This window comes from Nerophis ophidion, linkage group LG12 (genome assembly GCF_033978795.1).
Source record: "Nerophis ophidion isolate RoL-2023_Sa linkage group LG12, RoL_Noph_v1.0, whole genome shotgun sequence".
Lineage (NCBI taxonomy): Eukaryota > Metazoa > Chordata > Actinopteri > Syngnathiformes > Syngnathidae > Nerophis > Nerophis ophidion.
The window spans coordinates 39,033,858-39,053,727 of NC_084622.1; the positions used below are offsets into that span (position 1 = coordinate 39,033,858).

At 41.8% G+C, this 19,870-nt stretch overlaps 1 protein-coding gene across 2 annotated transcripts in view; it reads right to left on the reverse strand.

The window, feature by feature from the left end:
- LOC133563436 (furin-like) overlaps positions 1 to 19,870 on the reverse strand; it is a 221,943-nt gene that overhangs the window by 16,183 nt on the left and 185,890 nt on the right. For both annotated transcript variants that reach the window (XM_061917560.1, XM_061917559.1), the window contains exons 11-13: positions 14,683 to 14,786; positions 8,537 to 8,654; positions 8,257 to 8,436 (exon numbers count right to left, since the gene is read on the reverse strand). In XM_061917560.1, the coding sequence (XP_061773544.1) occupies positions 8,257 to 8,436; positions 8,537 to 8,654; positions 14,683 to 14,786 (402 nt within the window). The remainder of the gene's footprint in view (positions 1 to 8,256; positions 8,437 to 8,536; positions 8,655 to 14,682; positions 14,787 to 19,870) is intronic.

Consider the following 19,870-nt stretch of genomic DNA (forward strand, 5'->3'; position numbering starts at 1 on the left):
GCACTTTAAGTTGATGATTACTTCCGTGTGTAGAAATCGTTATTTATAATTTAATCAATTGTTAATTTTTCAACAAGTTTTTAGTTATTTTTATATCTTTTTTTTCAAATAGTTCAAGAAAGACCACTACAAATGAGCAATATTTTGCACTGTTATACAATTTAAAAAATCAGAAACTGATGACATAGTGCCGTATTCTACTTCTTTATCTCTTTTTTTCAATCAAAAATGCTTTGCTCTGATTAGGGGGTACTTGAATTAAAAAAATGTTCACAGGGGGTACATCACTGAAAAAAGGTTGAGAACCACTGCTATAGCGTGTGAGGACCCCTACAGGTAGTCCAAGGGTGTCCCCAGCTAAATGACAAATACCGTACTTCCTTCAACTGCTGCAGGGCATATAGTATGCGTCTGCCTTGAATTACTGCCGGGTCAAACTCGCTTCCCAAAATAATTAGTGCATGCTTGGTATTACCGCCTGGTCAAACTCGTGACGTCACGAGTGACACTTCCCCTGTCATCACTTTCAAAATGGAGGAGGCTGATTTCAATACCGGTCATTTGAAATCGCATAAAGGGAAGAAGATTAAGAGCTATTCAGTAGGATTTAAGGTCCAAGCTTACATCACACTCAAATATTTACTGCATACCTTTGGTAACTGCCGGAGTGAGAAGAGGTTTTAAAGGGGAACATCATCACAATTTCAAAAGGGTTAAAAACAATCAAAATCAGTTCCCAGTGGCTTGTTGTATTTTTTGAAGTTTTTTTCAAAATTTTACCGGTCCTGGAATATCCCTAAATAAAGCTTTAAAGTGCCTTATTTTCGCTATCTTCGAATCCACTATCCATTTCCCTGTAACGTCATACAGTGCTGCCAAACAAACAACATGGCGGTTACCACTGCAAGATATAGCGGCATTAGCTCGGATTCAGACTCGGATTTCAGCGGCTTAAGCGATTCAACAGATTACGCATGTATTGAAACAGATGGTTGGAGTATGGAGGCAGATAGCGAAAACGAAATTGAGGAAGAAATTGAAGCTATTGAGCGAATAGCTATTGACGCTATTCGGCCATAGCGTGGGTGTACCTAATGAAGTGTCCCATAGCATGGCTGCCTTATTAGCATCGCCGGTAAAATGTGCAGACCAAACGATCAGGACTTTCGCATCTTGTGACACTGGAGCAACTTAAATCCGTCGATTGGTAAGTGTTTGTTTCGCATTAAATGTGGGTATCTAGTTTCAAATGTACATACAGCTAGCGTAAATAGCATGTTAGCATTGATTAGCATAGCATGTTAGCATCGATTAGCTGGCAGTCATGCCGTGACCAAATATGTCTGATTAGCACATAAGTCAACAACATCAACAAAACTCACCTTTGTGATTTCGTTGACTTAATCGTTGCAAATGCATCTGCAGGTTATCCATACATCTCTGTGCCATGTCTGTCTTAGCATCGCCGGTCAAATGTGAAGACACTTTGGAACATTCAATGGGGGTCTGCCGGCAGAGTTCTTGCCAGTGGTGCAACTTGAATCCCTCCCTGTTAGTGTTGTTACACCCTCCGACAACACACCGACGAGGCATGATGTCTCCAAGGTTCCAAAAAATAGTCGAAAAAACGGAAAATAACAGAGCTGAGACCCGGTGTTTGTAATGTGAAAATGAATATGGCGGGTGTGTTACCTCGGTGACGTCACGTTCTGACGTCATCGCTAAAAGACCGATAAACAAAAAGGCGTTTAATTTGGCAAAATTCACCCATTTAGAGTCCGGAAATCGGTTAAAAAATACATGGTCTTTTTTCTGCAACATCGAGGTATATATTGACGCTTGCATAGGTTTGGTGATAATGTTCCCCTTTAAAATAATCGGCGCTTACTTTCACCGCATGGCTTTGGTAAGCGCAGGAGTGAGAAGAAGTTTTAAATTAATTAGCGCCCCGGCGGCAATTCAAGGAAATACAGTAGTTAATAGTGATTGACCCTAACTCTCTGTTACATTAAAACATTGATATTTTTCATTGCCCATAGACATAAATGCCGTTAAATGGGGGTCTGTAGCTTAATGCATATCATACTGCGGTGAATATATATATATATATATATATATATATATATATATATATATATATATATATATATATATATATATACATATATATTTACTGTATACAAACATTTTTATTGTCGGGTCTCCCAATGTCTAGCATTAAAAGATTACAGTTGGCACAAAATACTGCTGCGAGACTTGTTTGATCATATTACATCTGTACTGGCTCACCTGCACTCACTCAAGATGCGACCTTAAGGTTTTACTACTTGCCTATAAAATACTCAACGGTCTAGCTCCATCTTATCTTGCCGATTGCATTGTACCATATGTCCCGGCCAGAAATCTGCTTTCAAAGAACTCCGGCTTATTAGTGAGTCTGCGGGCTTTAGAGCGTATTCTGTTCGGGCTCCAGTACTCTGGAATGCCCTAGCAGTAACAGTTTGAGATGCTACCTCAGTAGAAGCATTTAAGTCCCATCTTAAAACTCAATTGTATACTTGACCCTTTAAATAGACCCCTTGTTAGACAAGTTGATCTGCCGTCTCCCTTGTATGCCCTGCCCCCCTCTCCTGCATGGAAAGGTTATCAGGTGACCACGAATCAGCCGCCACGGAGGACCCGCTAGCTGTTCCAAGTCGGGACCTGGGGTGTACCACTCCTCTGTGCTTCAGTTAGTGACATCAGCAAGGGATCATTCAAGGGATCTTCCCAATGGACTGGTCTTTCACATTATAAAGTCGGGACCCGGGATGGAGCACTCATTTGGTGAAATCTCGGCACTCTGACTTGTCTACATGCAAGAGGATCTCCTCCAGACTCCACTATAGACTGGACTCTCACATTATTAACCCTATCCGCTCAGCATCCATTGCACAGGTCACCTGGGGAGGGAGTTCCTTCTAAGGTTTCTCACTGTGCCCAATGGGTTGAGTTTTTCATTCCTTGATGTGGGATCTGAGCCGAGGATGTCGTTGTGGCTTGTGCAGCCCTTTGAGACATTTATGATGAAGGGCTGTATAAGTAAACTTTGATTGATTGATTGTTTTAGAACACTGCACTGAACTTTGCAACACATTGAGTCGAGCAGAGACACATGACAAAAATGAGAACTGAATTCTGAATTCTAATGCACTTTAAAGCAGCTCGTTACGGCTATGATGTGTACTTGCCAGAAATGGTTATTTGAGACACATAAAAAATATTGGGTCCTGCATATAAACAAACCATATTTTGTTTTAATATACAGTAGCAGCAGGCAAGAACCGATGACAGGTTTATGCACATCCACTTTGGAATGTAAAAACAAACTACGCTGTTTGATTGCTCTTTGTTTCAAGCACCAGTAAGGCAAGATTTGCAGCACATTTCAGATCTTGTTTATGCAACATAGCAATTCTCCAAGTACAAACCTCGTTTCCATATGAGTTGGGAAATTGTGTAAGATGATAATATAAACGGAATACAATGATTTGCATGTCATTTTCAACTCATATTCAGTTGCTACAAAAAAGATATTTGATGTTCAAACTCATAAACTTTTTTTTTTTTGCAAATAATCATTAACTTTAGAATTTGATGTCAGCAACACCTGACAAAGAAGTTGGGAAAGGTGGCAATAAATACTGATAAAGTTGAGGAATGCTCATCAAACACTTATTTGGAACCTCCCCCAGGTGTACAGGCTAATTGGGAACAGGTGGGTGCCAAGATTGGTTAGAAAAGCAGCTTCCATGAAATGCTAAGTAATTCATAAACAAAGATGGGGCGAGGGTTACCACTTTGTAAGCAAATTGTCGAACAGTTTTAGAACAACATTTTTCAACGAGGTATTGCAAGGAATTTAGGGATTTTACCATCTAGGGTCCGTAAAATCATCAAAAGGTTCAGAGAATCTGGAGAAATCACTGCACGTAAGCGATGATATTACAGACCTTTGACCCCTCAGGCGGTACTGCATCAAAAACCGACATCAGTGTGTAAAGGATATCACCACATGGGGTCAGGAACACTTCATAAATCACTGTCAGTAACTACAGTTGGTTGTTACATCTGTAGGTGCAAGTTAAAACTCTACTATGCAAAGCCAAACCCATTTATCAACAGCACCCAGAAACGCCGCCTGCTTTGCTGGGCCTGAGCTCATCTATGATGGACTGATGCAAAGTGGAAAAGTGTCCTTCGGTCTGACGAGTCCACATTTCCAATTATATTTGGAAACTGTGGACAAGGTGTCCTCGGGAACAACGAGGAAAAGAACCATACGGATTGTTACAGGCGCAAAATTCAAAAGCCAGCATCTGTGATGGTATGGGGCTGTATTAGTGCCCAAGGCATGGGTAACTTACACATCTGTGAAAGCACCATTAATGCTGAAAGGCACTTACAGGTTTTGGAGCAACATATGTTGTCATCCAAGCAACGTTGTCATGGACGCCCCTGCTTATTTCAGCAAGAAAATGCCAAGCCACGTGTTACAAAATCATTGCTTTGTAGTAAAAGAGTGTGGGTACTTTCCTGGCCGGCCTGCAGTCCAGACCTGTCCCCCGTCGAAAATGTGTGTTGCATTATGAAGCGTAAAATACGACAGCGGAGACCCCGGACTGTTTAACCACTGAAGCTCTACATAAAACAAGAATGGGAAAGAATTCCACTTTCAAAGCTTCAACAATTCGTTTCCTCAGTTCCCAAACGTTTATTGAGTGTTGTTAAAAGAAAAGGTGATGTAACACAGTGGTGAACATGCCCTTTCCCAACTACTTTGGCACCTGTTTCAGCCATGAAATTCTAAGTTAATTTTTATTTGCAAAAAAAAATAAAGTTTATGAGTTTGAACATCAAATATATTGTATTTGTAGTGCATTCAACTGAATATGGGTTGAAAAGGATTGGCAATTCATTGTATTCCGTCTATATTTATCCATCCATCCATCCATCTTCTTCCGCTTATCCGAGGTCGGGTCGCGGGGGCAACAGCCTAAGCAGGGAAACCCAGACTTCCCTCTCCCCAGCCACTTCGTCTAGCTCTTCCCGGGGGATCCCGAGGCGTTCCCAGGCCAGCCGGGAGACATAGTCTTCCCAACGTGTCCTGGGTCTTCCCCGTGCCCTCCTACCAGTTGGACGTGCCCTAAACACCTCCCTAGGGAGGCGTTCGGGTGGCATCCTGACCAGATGCCCGAACCACCTCATCTGGCTCCTCTCGATGTGAAGGAGCAGCGGCTTTACTTTGAGTTCCTCCCGGATGGCAGAGCTTCTCACCCTATCTCTAAGGGAGAGCCCCGCCACCCGGCGGAGGAAACTCATTTCGGCCGCTTGTACCCGTGATCTTATCCTTTCGGTCATGACCCAAAGCTCATGACCATAGGTGAGGATGGGAACGTAGATCGACCGGTAAATTGAGAGCTTTGCCTTCTGGCTCAGCTCCTTCTTCACCACAACGGATCGATACAACGTCCGCATTACTGAAGACGCCGCACCGATCCGCCTGTCGATCTCACGATCCACTCTTCCCTCACTCGTGAACAAGACTCCTAGGTACTTGAACTCCTCCACTTGGGGCAGGGTCTCCTCCCCAACCCGGAGATGGCATTCCACCCTTTTCCGGGCGAGAACCATGGACTCGGACTTGGAGGTGCTGATTCTCATTCTGGTCGCTTCACACTCGGCTGCGAACCGATCCAGTGAGAGCTGAAGATCCCGGTCAGATGAAGCCATCAGGACCACATCATCTGCAAAAAGCAGAGACCTAATCCCGAGGTCAGCAAACCGGAACCCCTCAACGCCTTGACTGCGCCTAGAAATTCTGTCCATAAAAGTTATGAACAGAATGGGTGACAAAGGACAGCCTTGGTGGAGTCCAACCCTCACTGGAAATGTGTTCGACTTACTGCCGGCAATGCGGACCAAGCTCTGGCACTGATCGTACAGGGAGCGGACCGCCACAATAAGACAGTCCGATACCCCATACTCTCTGAGCACTCCCCACAGGACTTCCCGAGGGACACGGTCGAATGCCTTCTCCAAGTCCACAAAGCACATGTAGACTGGTTGGGCAAACTCCCATGCACCCTCAAGAACCCTGCGGAGAGTATAGAGCTGGTCCACAGTTCCACGACCAGGACGAAAACCACACTGTTCCTCCTGAATCCAAGTTTCGACTATCCGGCATAGCCTCCTCTCCAGTACACCTGAATAAACCTTACCGGGAAGGCTGAGGAGTGTGATCCCACGATAGTTGGAACACACCCTTCGGTCCCCCTTCTTAAAGAGAGGAACCACCACCCCGGTCTGCCAATCCAGAGGTACCGCCCCCGATGTCCACGCGATGCTGCAGAGTCTTGTCAACCAAGACAGCTCCACAGCATCCAGGGCCTTAAGGAACTCCGGGCGGACCTCATCCACCCCTGGGGCCTTGCCACCGAGGAGCTTTTTAACTACCTCAGCGACCTCAGCCCCAGAAATAGGAGAGTGCACCACAGATTCCCCAGGCACTGCTTCCTCATAGGAAGACGTGTTGGTGGGATTGAGGAGGTCTTCGAAGTATTCCTTCCACCTATCCACAACACCCGCAGTCGAGGTCAGCAGAACACCATCCGCACCATACACGGTGTTGATAGTGCACTGCTTCCCCTTCCTGAGGCGGCGGACGGTGGTCCAGAATTGCTTCGAAGCTGTCCGGAAGTCATTTTCCATGGCTTCCCGGAACTCCTTCCATGTCCGAGTTTTTGCCTCAGCGACCGCTGAAGCTGCACACCGCTTGGCCTGTCGGTACCTGTCCACTGCCTCCGGAGTCCTATGAGCCAAAAGGACCTGATAGGACTCCTTCTTCAGCTTGACGGCATCCCTCACCGCTGGTGTCCACCAAGGGGTTTTAGGATTGCCGCCCCGACAGGCACCAACTACCTTGCAGCCACAGCTCCGATCAGCCGCCTCGACAATAGAGGTGCGGAACATGGTTCACTCGGACTCAATGTCCAGCACCTCCCTCGTGACATGTTCAAAGTTCTTCCGGAGGTGGGAATTGAAACTTTCTCTGACAGGAAACTCTGCCAGACGTTCCCAGCAGACCCTCACAATGCGTTTGGGCCTCCCAGGTCTGTCCGGCATCCTCCCCCACCATCGCAGCCAACTCACCACCAGGTGGTGATCGGTAGAAAGCTCCGCCCCTCTCTTCACCCGAGTGTCCAAAACATAAGGCCGCAAATCCGATGACACAACTACAAAGTCGATCATGGAACTGCGGCCTAGGGTGTCCTGGTGCCAAGTGCACATATGGACACCCTTATGTTTGAACATGGTGTTTGTTATGGACAAACTGTGACGAGCACAAAAGTACAATAACAAAACACCACTCGGGTTCAGATCCGGGCGGCCATTCTTTCCAATCACGCCTCTCCAGGTTTCACTGTCGTTGCCAACGTGAGCGTTGAAGCCCCCCAGGAGGACAAGGGAATCACTTTCCAGTACTCCCTTGAGTGCTCCCAAAAAGGGTGGGTACTCTGAAATGCTGTTTGGTGCATAAGCACAAACAACAGTCAGGACCCGTCCCCCCACCCGAAGGCGGAGGGAGGCTACCCTTTCGTCCACCGGGTTAAACTCCAACTTGCAGGCTTTGAGCTGGGGGGAAACAAGAATTGCCACCCCAGCCCGTCGCCTTTCACTGCCGGCAACGCCAGAGTGGAAGAGGGTCCAGTCTCTCTCGAGAGAAGTGGTTCCAGAGCCCTTGCTGTGCGTCGAAGTGATTCCGACTATATCCAGCCGGAACTTCTCAACTTCGCGCATTAGCTCAGGCTCTTTCCCCCCCATTGAGGTGACATTCCACGTCCCAAGAGCTAGCTTCTGCAGCCGAGGATCGGACCGCCAAGTGCCCTGCCTTCGGCTGCCGTCCAGCTCACATTGCACCCGACCTCTATGGCCCCTGCTATGGGTGGTGAGCCCATTAGAGGGGTGACCCACGTTGCCTCTTCGGGCTGTGCCCGGCCGGGCCCCATGGGAACAGGCCCGGCCACCAGGCGCTCGCCATTTTTATATTTATATTTATATTTACATCTAACACAATTTCCCAACTCATATGGAAACGGGGTTTGTACTTGAGGACACCTCAATACAGCGTGTGTTTCTTCCACTGCAAGTGGAATAAATTCAGAGTAAAAAATAGCTCGACTGTCAGTGTTCAGAGTGGTGTGTTTGATTGTGTACCTGGGAAACAAGAGGGTGGAGCGTGTTCCCAGTGGACTGAGGAGATGAATGGCCAGCTTTCCTCTCTGGTTGTGGAGGAGAGTGAGACGAGCTTGAACGTGCTCCAGAGAGCTGACGTAGTTGGGACGCCCCCAGCAGGCATCAATGCTCTTACTGAACACCAGCTTGTTACCGATATCCCTGCAGATTTAAGGACACAGTTGGATCTCGTGTGTCAGCATAAACCCATTCCACACTTTTAGGGAAGTGGGGCACAGTGACTGATCGGCTCAGTCCTCACCTTGGTTCTGTGAGCATGGTGTGATTACACTGGTGCTGGAGCCCCACTCTGGTCCAGTTCTTTGCTAAAGCCACCATTGCTCCGGCATCCAGGAGACCATAACCGTAGGAGTGACTCACTGTGGGAAGAAAACAATGAGCTGTGTCTTTCTGACGTCCCTTTTGAATTAATCAGTATGGGTCGTTTATTCCAGACCATTGATTTGCTGAGACGAGTGAGAAGAATCGAGTGTTGAAGAATACTGACTGAGCACATAAAACAAACAAAAAACTGCAAGAGGACATAATTTCGGGAAGATACAAGCAATGTTTTCTTTGCATCAGCTAGTTGTGATGTTTGTGCTTCCAATTCTCAATTCAAGCATAAGGAATCATTTGTTTTTATAATGACAAACAAAGATATGTAATAATACAGTGGTTGGTTGAAGGGTCCCAGATTAAATTCTTCTGCCAACTGAGGCGTTGGGGTAAAATAATTCCCTTCATTAGTTTGCTGTCTATTCTGTCTTCAATGATGTGCGCGTGAATGTGTGTGTTCACCACTGAGTTTTATTCAGAGGTCAAAATGTGTGTATGCATATGTAAAGGAATTAATCATAAACCCAGCCTTATCAACTGTGAAGAAATTTCATGAGTACCTTCTCCCATTTCTACTGTTTTTATTTCTACAATGTGCCACGAACCAACAAATAACGAGTCACAAGCTGAAAATGGGCCCTGGGCCCGAAATGTACGTGCCCCTTCTTTTAAAGCTCGTTGTCAGGGTTGAGTGTGTGATGTCAACTGTGTGAGGAACAGCAACTCTCATCGATTATTTAGCTTCCTAGTATAATGGGGGAGAACACTGGTGTTGAAAGAAAAGAGGGGCGTAATTGCAGCTGAAACCAATTGATGCGTTACAACAGTCACTTTTACTGCAAATGTTGCTCCAAAATCTTTGACCAATTCGTATACACACAGAAAATATTGTACTGTTGCCGACCAATCAAAGGTTTTACCGCAGTGCTAAGCCAAGTTAGATATTTTAGAGCAGGGGTCGGCAACCTTTACCACCCAAAGAGCCATTTTGACCTGTTTCACAAAATAAAGAAAACAATGGGAGCCACAAAACTGTTATGAAACTTAAAATGAAATAACACTGCATACAGATTTTTTTTGTGCTTTGTGCTATGTATTAACCAGGGGTCTCAGACTCGCGTCCCGCACCTTAATATGAAAAATTAGATGTTAGTGCGGCCCGCGAGTTTTAAATTAATGCCATTTGACAGCATCACACTTGCCAACCCTCCCGAATTTCAGAGCAACTATTGTGGCAAATGTCTGTTGATCTTCCCCCTTCTACATTAATACTGGCATGCTATGAAGGCGCTGCCTTTACCGCCCTATACAACATGTAAAAATATCTAGTACAGCCCAGCCACGAGTCGTGTGTGGCTTCCACAGAGACACTTTGACGACTGCAACACATACTTGTTCAACAGCCATACAGGTTACACTGAGAGTTGTGATGTAAACAACTTTAACACTCTTACTAATATGCGCCACACTGTGAACCCACACCAAACAAGAATGACAACCACATTTTGGGAGCACATTTGCATTGTAACACAACAAAACAAATACCCAGTATCCCATGCATCCCTAACTCTCCCGGGCTAGATTAAACACCCCCGCTAGCACCCCCCTCCGTGCGTCGGTTGAGGTGGGTGGGGTTTGGTGCTAGCTGGGGTGTATAATGTAGCCCGGAAGAGTTAGGGATGCATGGGATTCTGGGTATTTTTTTGTTGTCTTTATGTTGTGTTACAATGCGGATGTTCTCCCGAAATGTGTTTGTCATTCTTTTTTGGTGTGGGTTCACAGTGTGGCGCATATTAGTAAGAGTGTTAAAGTTGTTTATATCACAACTCTCAGTGTAAAATGTATGGCTGTTGACTAAGTATGCTTTGCAGTCACTGTCGTGTATCAACTGAGGCTGTATACTACATGCAACCGGCTGGTACAAAGAGAGCATTGTGTAAAAGCGGGCGCGAAGACAAGTTTTAGAGGACTGTAAAAGCTTTGCTAAAAGGGCACGCCCTATAAATTACCGATTAGGTGAAAATCGGAGAATGTCGGCCCTGGAAATCTCTCGGGATTATCGGGGGTCGGAAATTATGCATGTGAGCCACATTAGAGTGATTAAAGAGCCGCATGCGGCTCTGGAGCCGCAGGTTGCCGACCCCTGTTTTAGAGGTTGATGTCAAGCTACACAGACCCAGGGTAATGGGCGTCCAAAGAGTTAGCCGTGCCCGCCAAATAAATATTTATTTATCTATTCATTTTTTACATCAGAGCAGGTAAAATTAAGACTAGTAGTAATCAAAACAAACGCACATTGACTTAAGATGATGACACATGTAACTGAAATGTTAGTTAACGTATAACAATCATATCTAATTTTTGTCTTGTAGATGGGTGGGACAAGATTGAAATATATTTAATCACAGCTCTCTAACAGGTGTTAGTTATGAACGAGAGCCAGTCAGATGCTTTTCCTTGCGAGATGAGGAAGTCACTGCCAAAAACAAAATGTGTGGGTTTAACATGTTCCACATGGTAATATGTGTACACCTGGGAAAAAGTGAAAAGGACACATTTCATTTCAAATTTATATCGCAATATATCTTGCAGCCTCTTGCGATAAACGATATATCTCCCAATATGTTATTTGCTATACAAATGATTGTAAAAAACAACTCTTCTAATTTAGCTGCTGATGTATGCGGTGAAGTTGAATTATTTTGTCAAAACTGGTTACTTTCTGCTGTAACGTTGTTCTATATACACGTCTGTTAAAACGTAATAAGCACTTATTCTTCTGTTGTGTCAATACTTTACATTAGTTTTGTGTGATACTATACATTAGGGCAGGGGTCACCAACGCGGGCACCAGGTAGCCCGTATGGACCAGATGAGTCGCCCGCTGGCCTGTTCTAAAAATAGCTCAATTACCAGCACTTACCAGTGAGCTGCCTCTATTTTTCAGATTTTTATTATTTACTAGCAAGCTGGTTTCGCTTTGCTCGACATTTTTAATTCTAAGGGAGACAAAACTCAAATAGAATTTGAAAATCCAAGAAAATATTTTAAAGACATAGTCTTCACTTGTTTAAATAAATTCATTTATTTTTTTACTTTGCTTCTTATAACTTTCAGAAAGACAATTTTAGAGAAAAAATACAACCTTAAAAATTATTTTAGGATTTTTAAACACATATACCTTTTTAACTTTTAAATTCCTTCCTCTTCTTTCCTGACAATTTAAATCAATGTTCAAGTATTTTTTTTTATTGTAAAGAATAATAAATACATTTTAATTTAATTCTTAATTTTAGCTTCTGTTTTTTCGACGAAGAACATTTGTGAAATATTCCTTCAAACTTATTATGATTAAAATTCAAAAAAATTATTCTGGCAAATCTAGAAAATCTGTAGAATCAAATTTAAATCTTATTTCAAAGTCTTTTGAATTTCTTTTAAAATTTTTGTTCTGGAAAATCTAGAAAAAATAAGGATTTGTCTTTGTTAGAAATATAGTTTGGTCCAATTTGTTGTATATTCTAACAAAGTGCAGATTGGATTTTAACCTATTTAAAACATGTCATCAAAATTCTAAAATTAATCTTAATCAGGAAAAATTACTAATGATGTTCCATAAATTCTTTTTTAAATTTTTTCAAAAATAATCGAATTAGCTAGTTTCTCTCTTCATTATTTTCGGTTGAATTTTGAATTTTAAAGAGTCGAAATTGAAGATAAACTATGTTTCAAAATTTAATTTTCATTTTTTTTGTGTTTTCTCCCCTTTTAAACTGTTCAATTAAGTGTTTTTTTCATCATTTATTCTCTACAAAAAACCTTCCGTAAAAGGAAAAAAAATGTATGAAGGAATGACGGACAGAAATACCCATTTTTAGTATATATAGATTTATTTATTAAAGGTAAATTGAGCAAATTGGCTATTTCTGGCAATTTATTTAAGTGTGTATCAAACTGGTAGCCCTTCACATTAATCAGTACCCAAGAAGTAGCTCTTGGTTTCAAAAAGGTTGCTGACCCCTGCATTAGGATATCAACCCAAGACCAAATAGTTACACGGGTAATATTGGTCACACCAATGCTGATACAGATACTTTAAATTTTCTAGATTATTGAAATATTAAAGTTTTGATTGCAATTACAAACAGACAATAACACAGAATGGCAGGGTAACAATATGAATTGTGGGATCTATATTCTGAGTTTGTAAACAGTAACAAAAACGACACATTATGTTTTGATAGTAAACAATATTGATATTACCACAATAGTATCGTCCATATATTGATATTATACTTGGTATCGTTACTGTCGTTATTTGTATCGTTCCAACGACATGTTTACATTTAAAAACTCTAGCTTAGTGATTAACATATCCTCATATTGTCACGCCTGTAGATTATGTTTTGGTTTTTGCCATGTTTGGTCATGTTATGTTTAGTTTTTTTGGACATTTGGTTCTGTCTTCGCACTTCCTGGTTTTGTTTGTTTCCATAGTAACCCATTAGTTTCACCTGGTCTCCCAGTCACGTCCCTGTCCCCATCCTCACACCTGTTTTCACTCATCATCACAGCTGCTATTTAAGTCATTCTTTTTCTGTTTTCGTCCTGGCATCTTCACACCCTACCATGCTGTTCCTACCTTCATGCCCTCGTTCACAGTTCCATGTCGTGTAAGTTTTTGTTTATAGTTCATAGTTAATTGTCTTTTGTCTATGTCAATAGTTTATGCCAGTGGTTCTCAAATGGGGGTACGCGCACCCCTGGGGGTACTTGAAGGTGTGCCAAGGAGTACGTAAGATTTTTATAAAATATTCTAAAAACAGCAACAATTCAAAATTCCTTTGTAAATATATTTATTGAATAATACTTCAACAAAATATGAATGCAAGTTCATAAACTGTGAAAAAAATACAACAATGTAATATCCAGTGTTGATAGCTAGATTTTTTTGTGGACATGTTCCATAAATGTTGATGTTAATGATTTTCTTTTTTGTGAAGAAATGTTTAGAATTAAATTAATGAATCCAGATGGATCTCTATTACAATCCCCAAAGAGGGCACTTTAAATTGATGATTACTTGTATGTGTACAAATCTTTATTTATAATTGAATCACTTGTTTATTTTTCAACAAGTTTTTAGTTATTTTTATATATATTTTTCCAAATAGTTCAAGAAAAAACAATGCAAATGAGCAATATTTTGCACTTTTATGCAATTCAATAAATTGGAAACTGATGACATAGTGCTGTATTTGACTTATTTATCTCTTGTTTTCAACCAAAAATGGTTTGCTCTGATTAGGGGGTACTTGAATTAAAAACATGTTCACAGGGGGTACATCACTGAAAAAAGGTTGAGAACCACTGGTTTATGCCATAGTGCAAGTGTTTGTTTCCATAGCCAAATTTTGTACCTCCACTGTGAGCGCTTTTTGTTTGTCTTTTGTTAGTTATAGTGTTAAAATAAAAAAATGTACTCACATTCACGTCTCGCTCGTGCTAAATTACCTCTGCGTCGAGGAAACAATACACGTTCAAGTCTCGGCCTGACACGTACAGTGTGTAGTATAGCATGTTTAAATATTTTTAATCCTCCAGTGATAATGTTACATATTAAACATGGTTAATTGGCCACCATGGAGGTGAGAATTGCTGACTTGAAAGTGGCATTGCACTGTGTATATTACACAAGAATATTACAGTCAGTTAAGGGCGCTTGTCTATGTCAAATCTGTGGGACACAGCTAGATTATCATGATCACAATATAACGACATATAATATAACAGCTCTTTTGTCGGCCAAATTTACATCATTTATATTGTCTATATCCCACAACTCTACTGTCGGATTCACACCTACTGGAGAGGTAATTTACAGTCTTCAATAACATTTGTTTTTGGACTGTAGCAGCACAGAGAGAACCCGCACTACATGCAAACACAAAACTTCAGCTGATATTCCAACAATACTAATCAGCCAACCTTTGTACTGCATCGATAACATTGCAAACCATTTAGGTATTTTGTATATTGACATGATCGATTGACAACCAATTGCTCTACCTCTGCGTCCCACACCGTTCGTCCTCCAGTCTCCAGCGCTGAGGTTTTTGGGCCTGGCCGTTCTAACCACCAAGTGCTGCATGTCTCTCCAGGTGAGGTTCATACTGGGGAGAAGGGACAAGAGCAGACTAATCCGTCTTTGTGTCACCTAGCAGTGAAAGGTGTAAACTCAGTCCACATTGCACACATTATGAGAGCTGTCAGATTTCGCTGACCTCTGACTGCACCATAAAAGAAATGTAAGGAGCTGTGGGATATGAAAAAAGGTTAGAAATCTGTGGGCACAATTGAAATACGATCCATTAGGGCAGTACATTTCTAGAATGTTACAGTAAGGTACAGAAGAGGCCCTGAGGACTAGGTCAGTTAACCATGTGAAAACTCCAGGTTCACATTACAGTTTTAACACTGGTGTAAAACAGGAGCATTAAAGTTCAGTGACCACAGTAAAATATTTGATACCAAGGAGGAGGAATGTGTCTAGACCTCTTTGTAATGATTGTTGTTACTAAGGTGCTGGGTCGTCATATAAGGTCATCTTCCACACTGTCAAAACCCTACTTAATGTTTAAAACACAAAGTAGATTCATTAAAAATGCCTGACAGAGAGGTAATGCTGGTGAACCAGTTAAAGGCCTACTGAAACCCACTACTACCGACCACGCAGTCTGATAGTTTATACATCAATGATGAAATATTAACATTGCAACACATGCCAATACGACCTTTTTAGTTTACTAAATTGCAATTTTAAATTTCGCGCGAAGTATCCCGTTGAAAACGTCGGTATGATGACGCGTGCGCGTAACGTCTCGGGTTGTAGCGGACATTTTTTTCCAGCCCGATCCAAGCTATAAGTAGTCTGCTTTAATCGCATAATTACACAGTATTCTGGACATCTGTGTTGCTGAATCTTTTGCAATTTGTTCAATTAATAATGGAAAAGTCAAAGAAGAAAGATGTATGTAGGAAGCGGTGTATTGCAATTGCCTTTAGCCACACAAATACAGCCAGTGTTTCCTTGTTTACATTCCCAAAGGTGAAGCTTTACTATGGAACAGAGCGGTCAAGCGTACATGGTTCCCGATCACATGTCAACCGGCAGGTTTCGGTGAGAAAATTGTGGTAATAAGTCGGCTCTTACCGTAGACATGAGAGGAGCTTGCGTCCTCCTGCAGCTGCGGACTCTCTTACCTCCTCCACCCGGAGACACTGGCGGTCACCACACCCGTGGCCACACCCCTCCGACTTCCAGGTACCATATAATCTCACTAAAAAACTAGTAACACAATTAGCAGATAAGGGATTTTCCAGAATTATCCTAGTAAATGTGTCTAATAACATCTGAATTGCTCCCACTGCCCTCGCCTTTTTTTTTTCTTCTAGTCCTTCACTCTCACTATCCTCATCCACAAATCTTTCATCCTCGCTCAAATTAATGGGGAAATCGTCGCTTTCTCGCTTTCTCACATTGTTTACGATTGTAAACAATGTGAGAATGTGAGGAGCTCCACAACCCGTGACGTCACGCGCACATCGTCCGCTACTTCTGGTACAGGCAAGGCTTTTTTATTAGCGATCAGCAAAAATATGGCAATATCGCAAAATGATCAAGTATGACACATAGAATGGACATGCTATCCCCGTTAAAATAAGAAAATCTCATTTCAGTAGGCCTTTAAAGGCTGAAATCTGACAAAAATAGAAATGCACTGTGCCATGTCAGCAGTTCATATCTTACACCCTCTCGTGTTTTTAATGGACACCATTAGCCATCATTTCAATGTCATCACAGTGAGTGGTGAAAGGGGAAATGATAAAGTAATGGAACAGCCAAAACACACTTCCCTGTAAACGAAAATCCATCTGTCATGCAGACCAAATTCATAGATGAGATTACCAAGTGATAAACTACTTTCCTGTCACAGATGACAGTGTGTAGTCCTAACCAGGAGATCAGAGTTTGAAAAATCTTTTTCCCTTGAAGCACAGGCAAAAGCTTTTCTCGCTGGCAGGACGCTCCACTTTCCTCTCCCTTATCTCTACTGCTTGCTTCTTTGTCTTGTGTAGTCTTAACTTTTTGTTTTGCCTCTGTTTGCACTGCTCTCCAAATCTAAACATTGGAAGTATTTGACTGGCTTCAACAAAATTGACAGGATCTTGGGTTTGGGGGAAACTGCTTGTTGTGACGAAGCGGTTGTTGCTGGACACACGACGGACTCTTGGGAGAAGAAGGAGGGTCGCGTGCCTGGCGACCCTTTTCTGTCGAGGACATGAAGATATCTTCTCAATCGGAATTATGACAACAGGACATCTGCTGATTGGAGTAAGTGTTGCTCTGGTTTGTCGACAAATTGGAAGTTGCTGGCAGTCTTCAAAGTACCTCAAAGCTGCCACAAATGATTGGAGGATGCGGGAAGAACTGTGGACAGTCTTGTAATTTTGGATCCCATCGGACTGTCTGCCCCGCAGGATTTTGAGTAGCAGTCATTGACGATTTAGAGTGAAAAGCAAATTTTATTTTCACTCGCATACAAAACATTCTAACTTGGATTGTTTCCCTGGCTTTGAGACTCTCCTGATGGACAGTGTGGCAAAGACACAACAAACTCCCTTCTTGTCTCTCATGGACACACACCTGTTGTTGACTTTGGAATTATCGGCTGCACGACATCAAGTCCATGGAGCAGCGAAACGCGGCAGGCTTACACACACACATGCATCCACAAAAATATACGCCACACACGCAAACTCCATCCCCAAATCCAACGCCCTCAATGCAAATCCCATAGGGGTGATGGAAGGATGGGCAGCGCCTGAGCGCTGCAGCCTTCCGCCATGACCCCGCACTCCCTCCCCTCTGTTGCTAGATATCTCGAGATGTACGTAATATGGATATGTGCTTTGCTATGGAGGTTTTCCCACTCCAGACTGAGCCCCCTTAAGAGCCCAGTCTAAATTGTATTTTTTTTTACTCATCCTTCCCCAGCGTTTACCTTTTTCCCCATCTTGTGGCGACCCATCAGCGTTCCTGTTCTGTAACCCTGTACACTGTTTGTTTGTCTAATCTTTAACGGGTTTGTGCTGAAAAAAAGTGTTCTTGTACTTGTGCAATGACAATAAAGGTCTATCCTAACAAACCACAGACATGACCTTTAAGTGAAGCACCCCCACATAGTCCTTGGAGAGTACTTGGTCCCTGCTTGGACATAAATGAATACATTTGAAAAGGAACACGTGTCTTTCAGTAAGACGTTTGTCGTCACAAATGCAAGCTTTCTTATGTTAGATTTAAGAATTGTATATACTCCACATTTATTTCTCATTGATACCTGATCAATGCCAATTAGTGTACCTGGTAATATCTAATGAAACTGCAGCAGCTCTTCCCTTAAACTTAAAAAAAAAAAATGTTTCAACATTTAATCCCAAAAACTACTCAACTAAAATAACATGTTCTATAAACAAGTAAAACACTGCTTTGTCTTTTGAATACATTCACAAATATGAATTTAAAAAAAAAAAAAAAAAAAAGGATGTGGCTAGATGCACAAGCCCAAATCTGATTTTTACATTTTGAGTGGGTCTTCTTCTTCTTCTTCTTCTTCTTCTTCTTCTTCAATAAAACAGTGGACTAAATTGTTAAGTATTGGGCTAAACAAATTTGGAAAATGTTTTAGGGTATATTAAACATATGTTTCTCATTGCAATCGAAGAACAATTTTGCCCTTAAACAAAATAGTGAATACACGAGAGAACTTGTCTTTTAGTAGTAAGTAAGCAAACAAAGGCTCCTAATTTGACTGCTGACGTATGCAGTAACATATTGTGTCATTTCTCATTCTATTATTTTGTCAAAATTATAAAAGACAAGCTGTAAAAATTGATTATTAATCCACTTGTTAATTTACTGTTAATATCTGGTCATTTTCCGTTTCAACATGATCTATCTGCACTTCTGTTAAAATGTAATAATCATTCATTCTTTTGTTGTTTGGATGCTTTACATTAGTCACGGGAGAACATGCAAACTCCACACAGAAAGATCCCGAGCGCAGGATCAAACCCAGGACCTTCGTATTGTGAGGCAGATGAACTAACCTATCATCCACTGTGCTGATTACAAAGCTTATGTCATACAAAATTTTTACCGGCCCAAATGCAATTATTGGTGTTTACGGCTGTCACTCACCCTGTCTTATCAACATGTTTGCGCAGGGAGCGCGTGCACTCATACAAAAACAGTCCAAGAGAAGCAATGAACAATTTGCAGACTTGTTGTTTTGATAAAATATACATTTAATGACAACTAACGGTATTTATCCATATTGCTATTGATAGCTCACAACACTAAAAGCTCCTGAGCCTGCATATATTAGTTACGTCGTTATGTACGAGAAGCCATAATAGGGCGAAATATACTGTGTAAAAAAATTGGAAAGTTAGTGCCCTCTAGGCATTTGTGTAAATGTTGCAAACAGCCCCTTAAAGAATAATTACACTGGAACCAATAAAATGTGCTAAACAAAGATTACTGTACTGTGTTAATGATTATTTCAGAGGTGTCAATTTCAATTAGAAGTAATTTGCTCTCCTCTTGCAAAAACAGCACTTTACAGTCTTTGCAAATTGCATTTTTACAATCTGGGGACTAAACTTTTGGAAATAATTCTACACAGTGAACATATTGAGCTTGAACGAGCAAGCTCTAGTCAATGCAGTCAAGTAAGTGCATGTCTGATAAATCAGATCTACCTATTAAAAACAACCCAATAGGTTTATTTATCTAACACAGGGGTCGGCAACCCACGGCTTTAGAGCCGCATGCGGCTCTTTAGCGCAGCCCTAGTGGCTCTCTGGAGCTTTTTCAAAAATGTATGAAAAATGGAAAAAGATAAAGGGAAAATTTTTGTTTTTTGTTTTAATATAGTTTCTGTAGGAGGACAAACATGACACAAATCTCCCTAATTGTTATAAAGCACACTGTTTGTATAAAACATGCTTCACTGATTTGAATATTTGGCGAGCGCCGTTTTGTCCTACTAATTTTGGCGCTCTTTGAACTCACCGTGGTTTGTTTACATGCACAACTGTCTCTGACTTTCTAGGACATGTTTTATGCCACTTCTTTTTCTGTCTCATTTTGTCAACCAAACTTTTAATGTTGTGCGTGAATGCACAAAGGTGA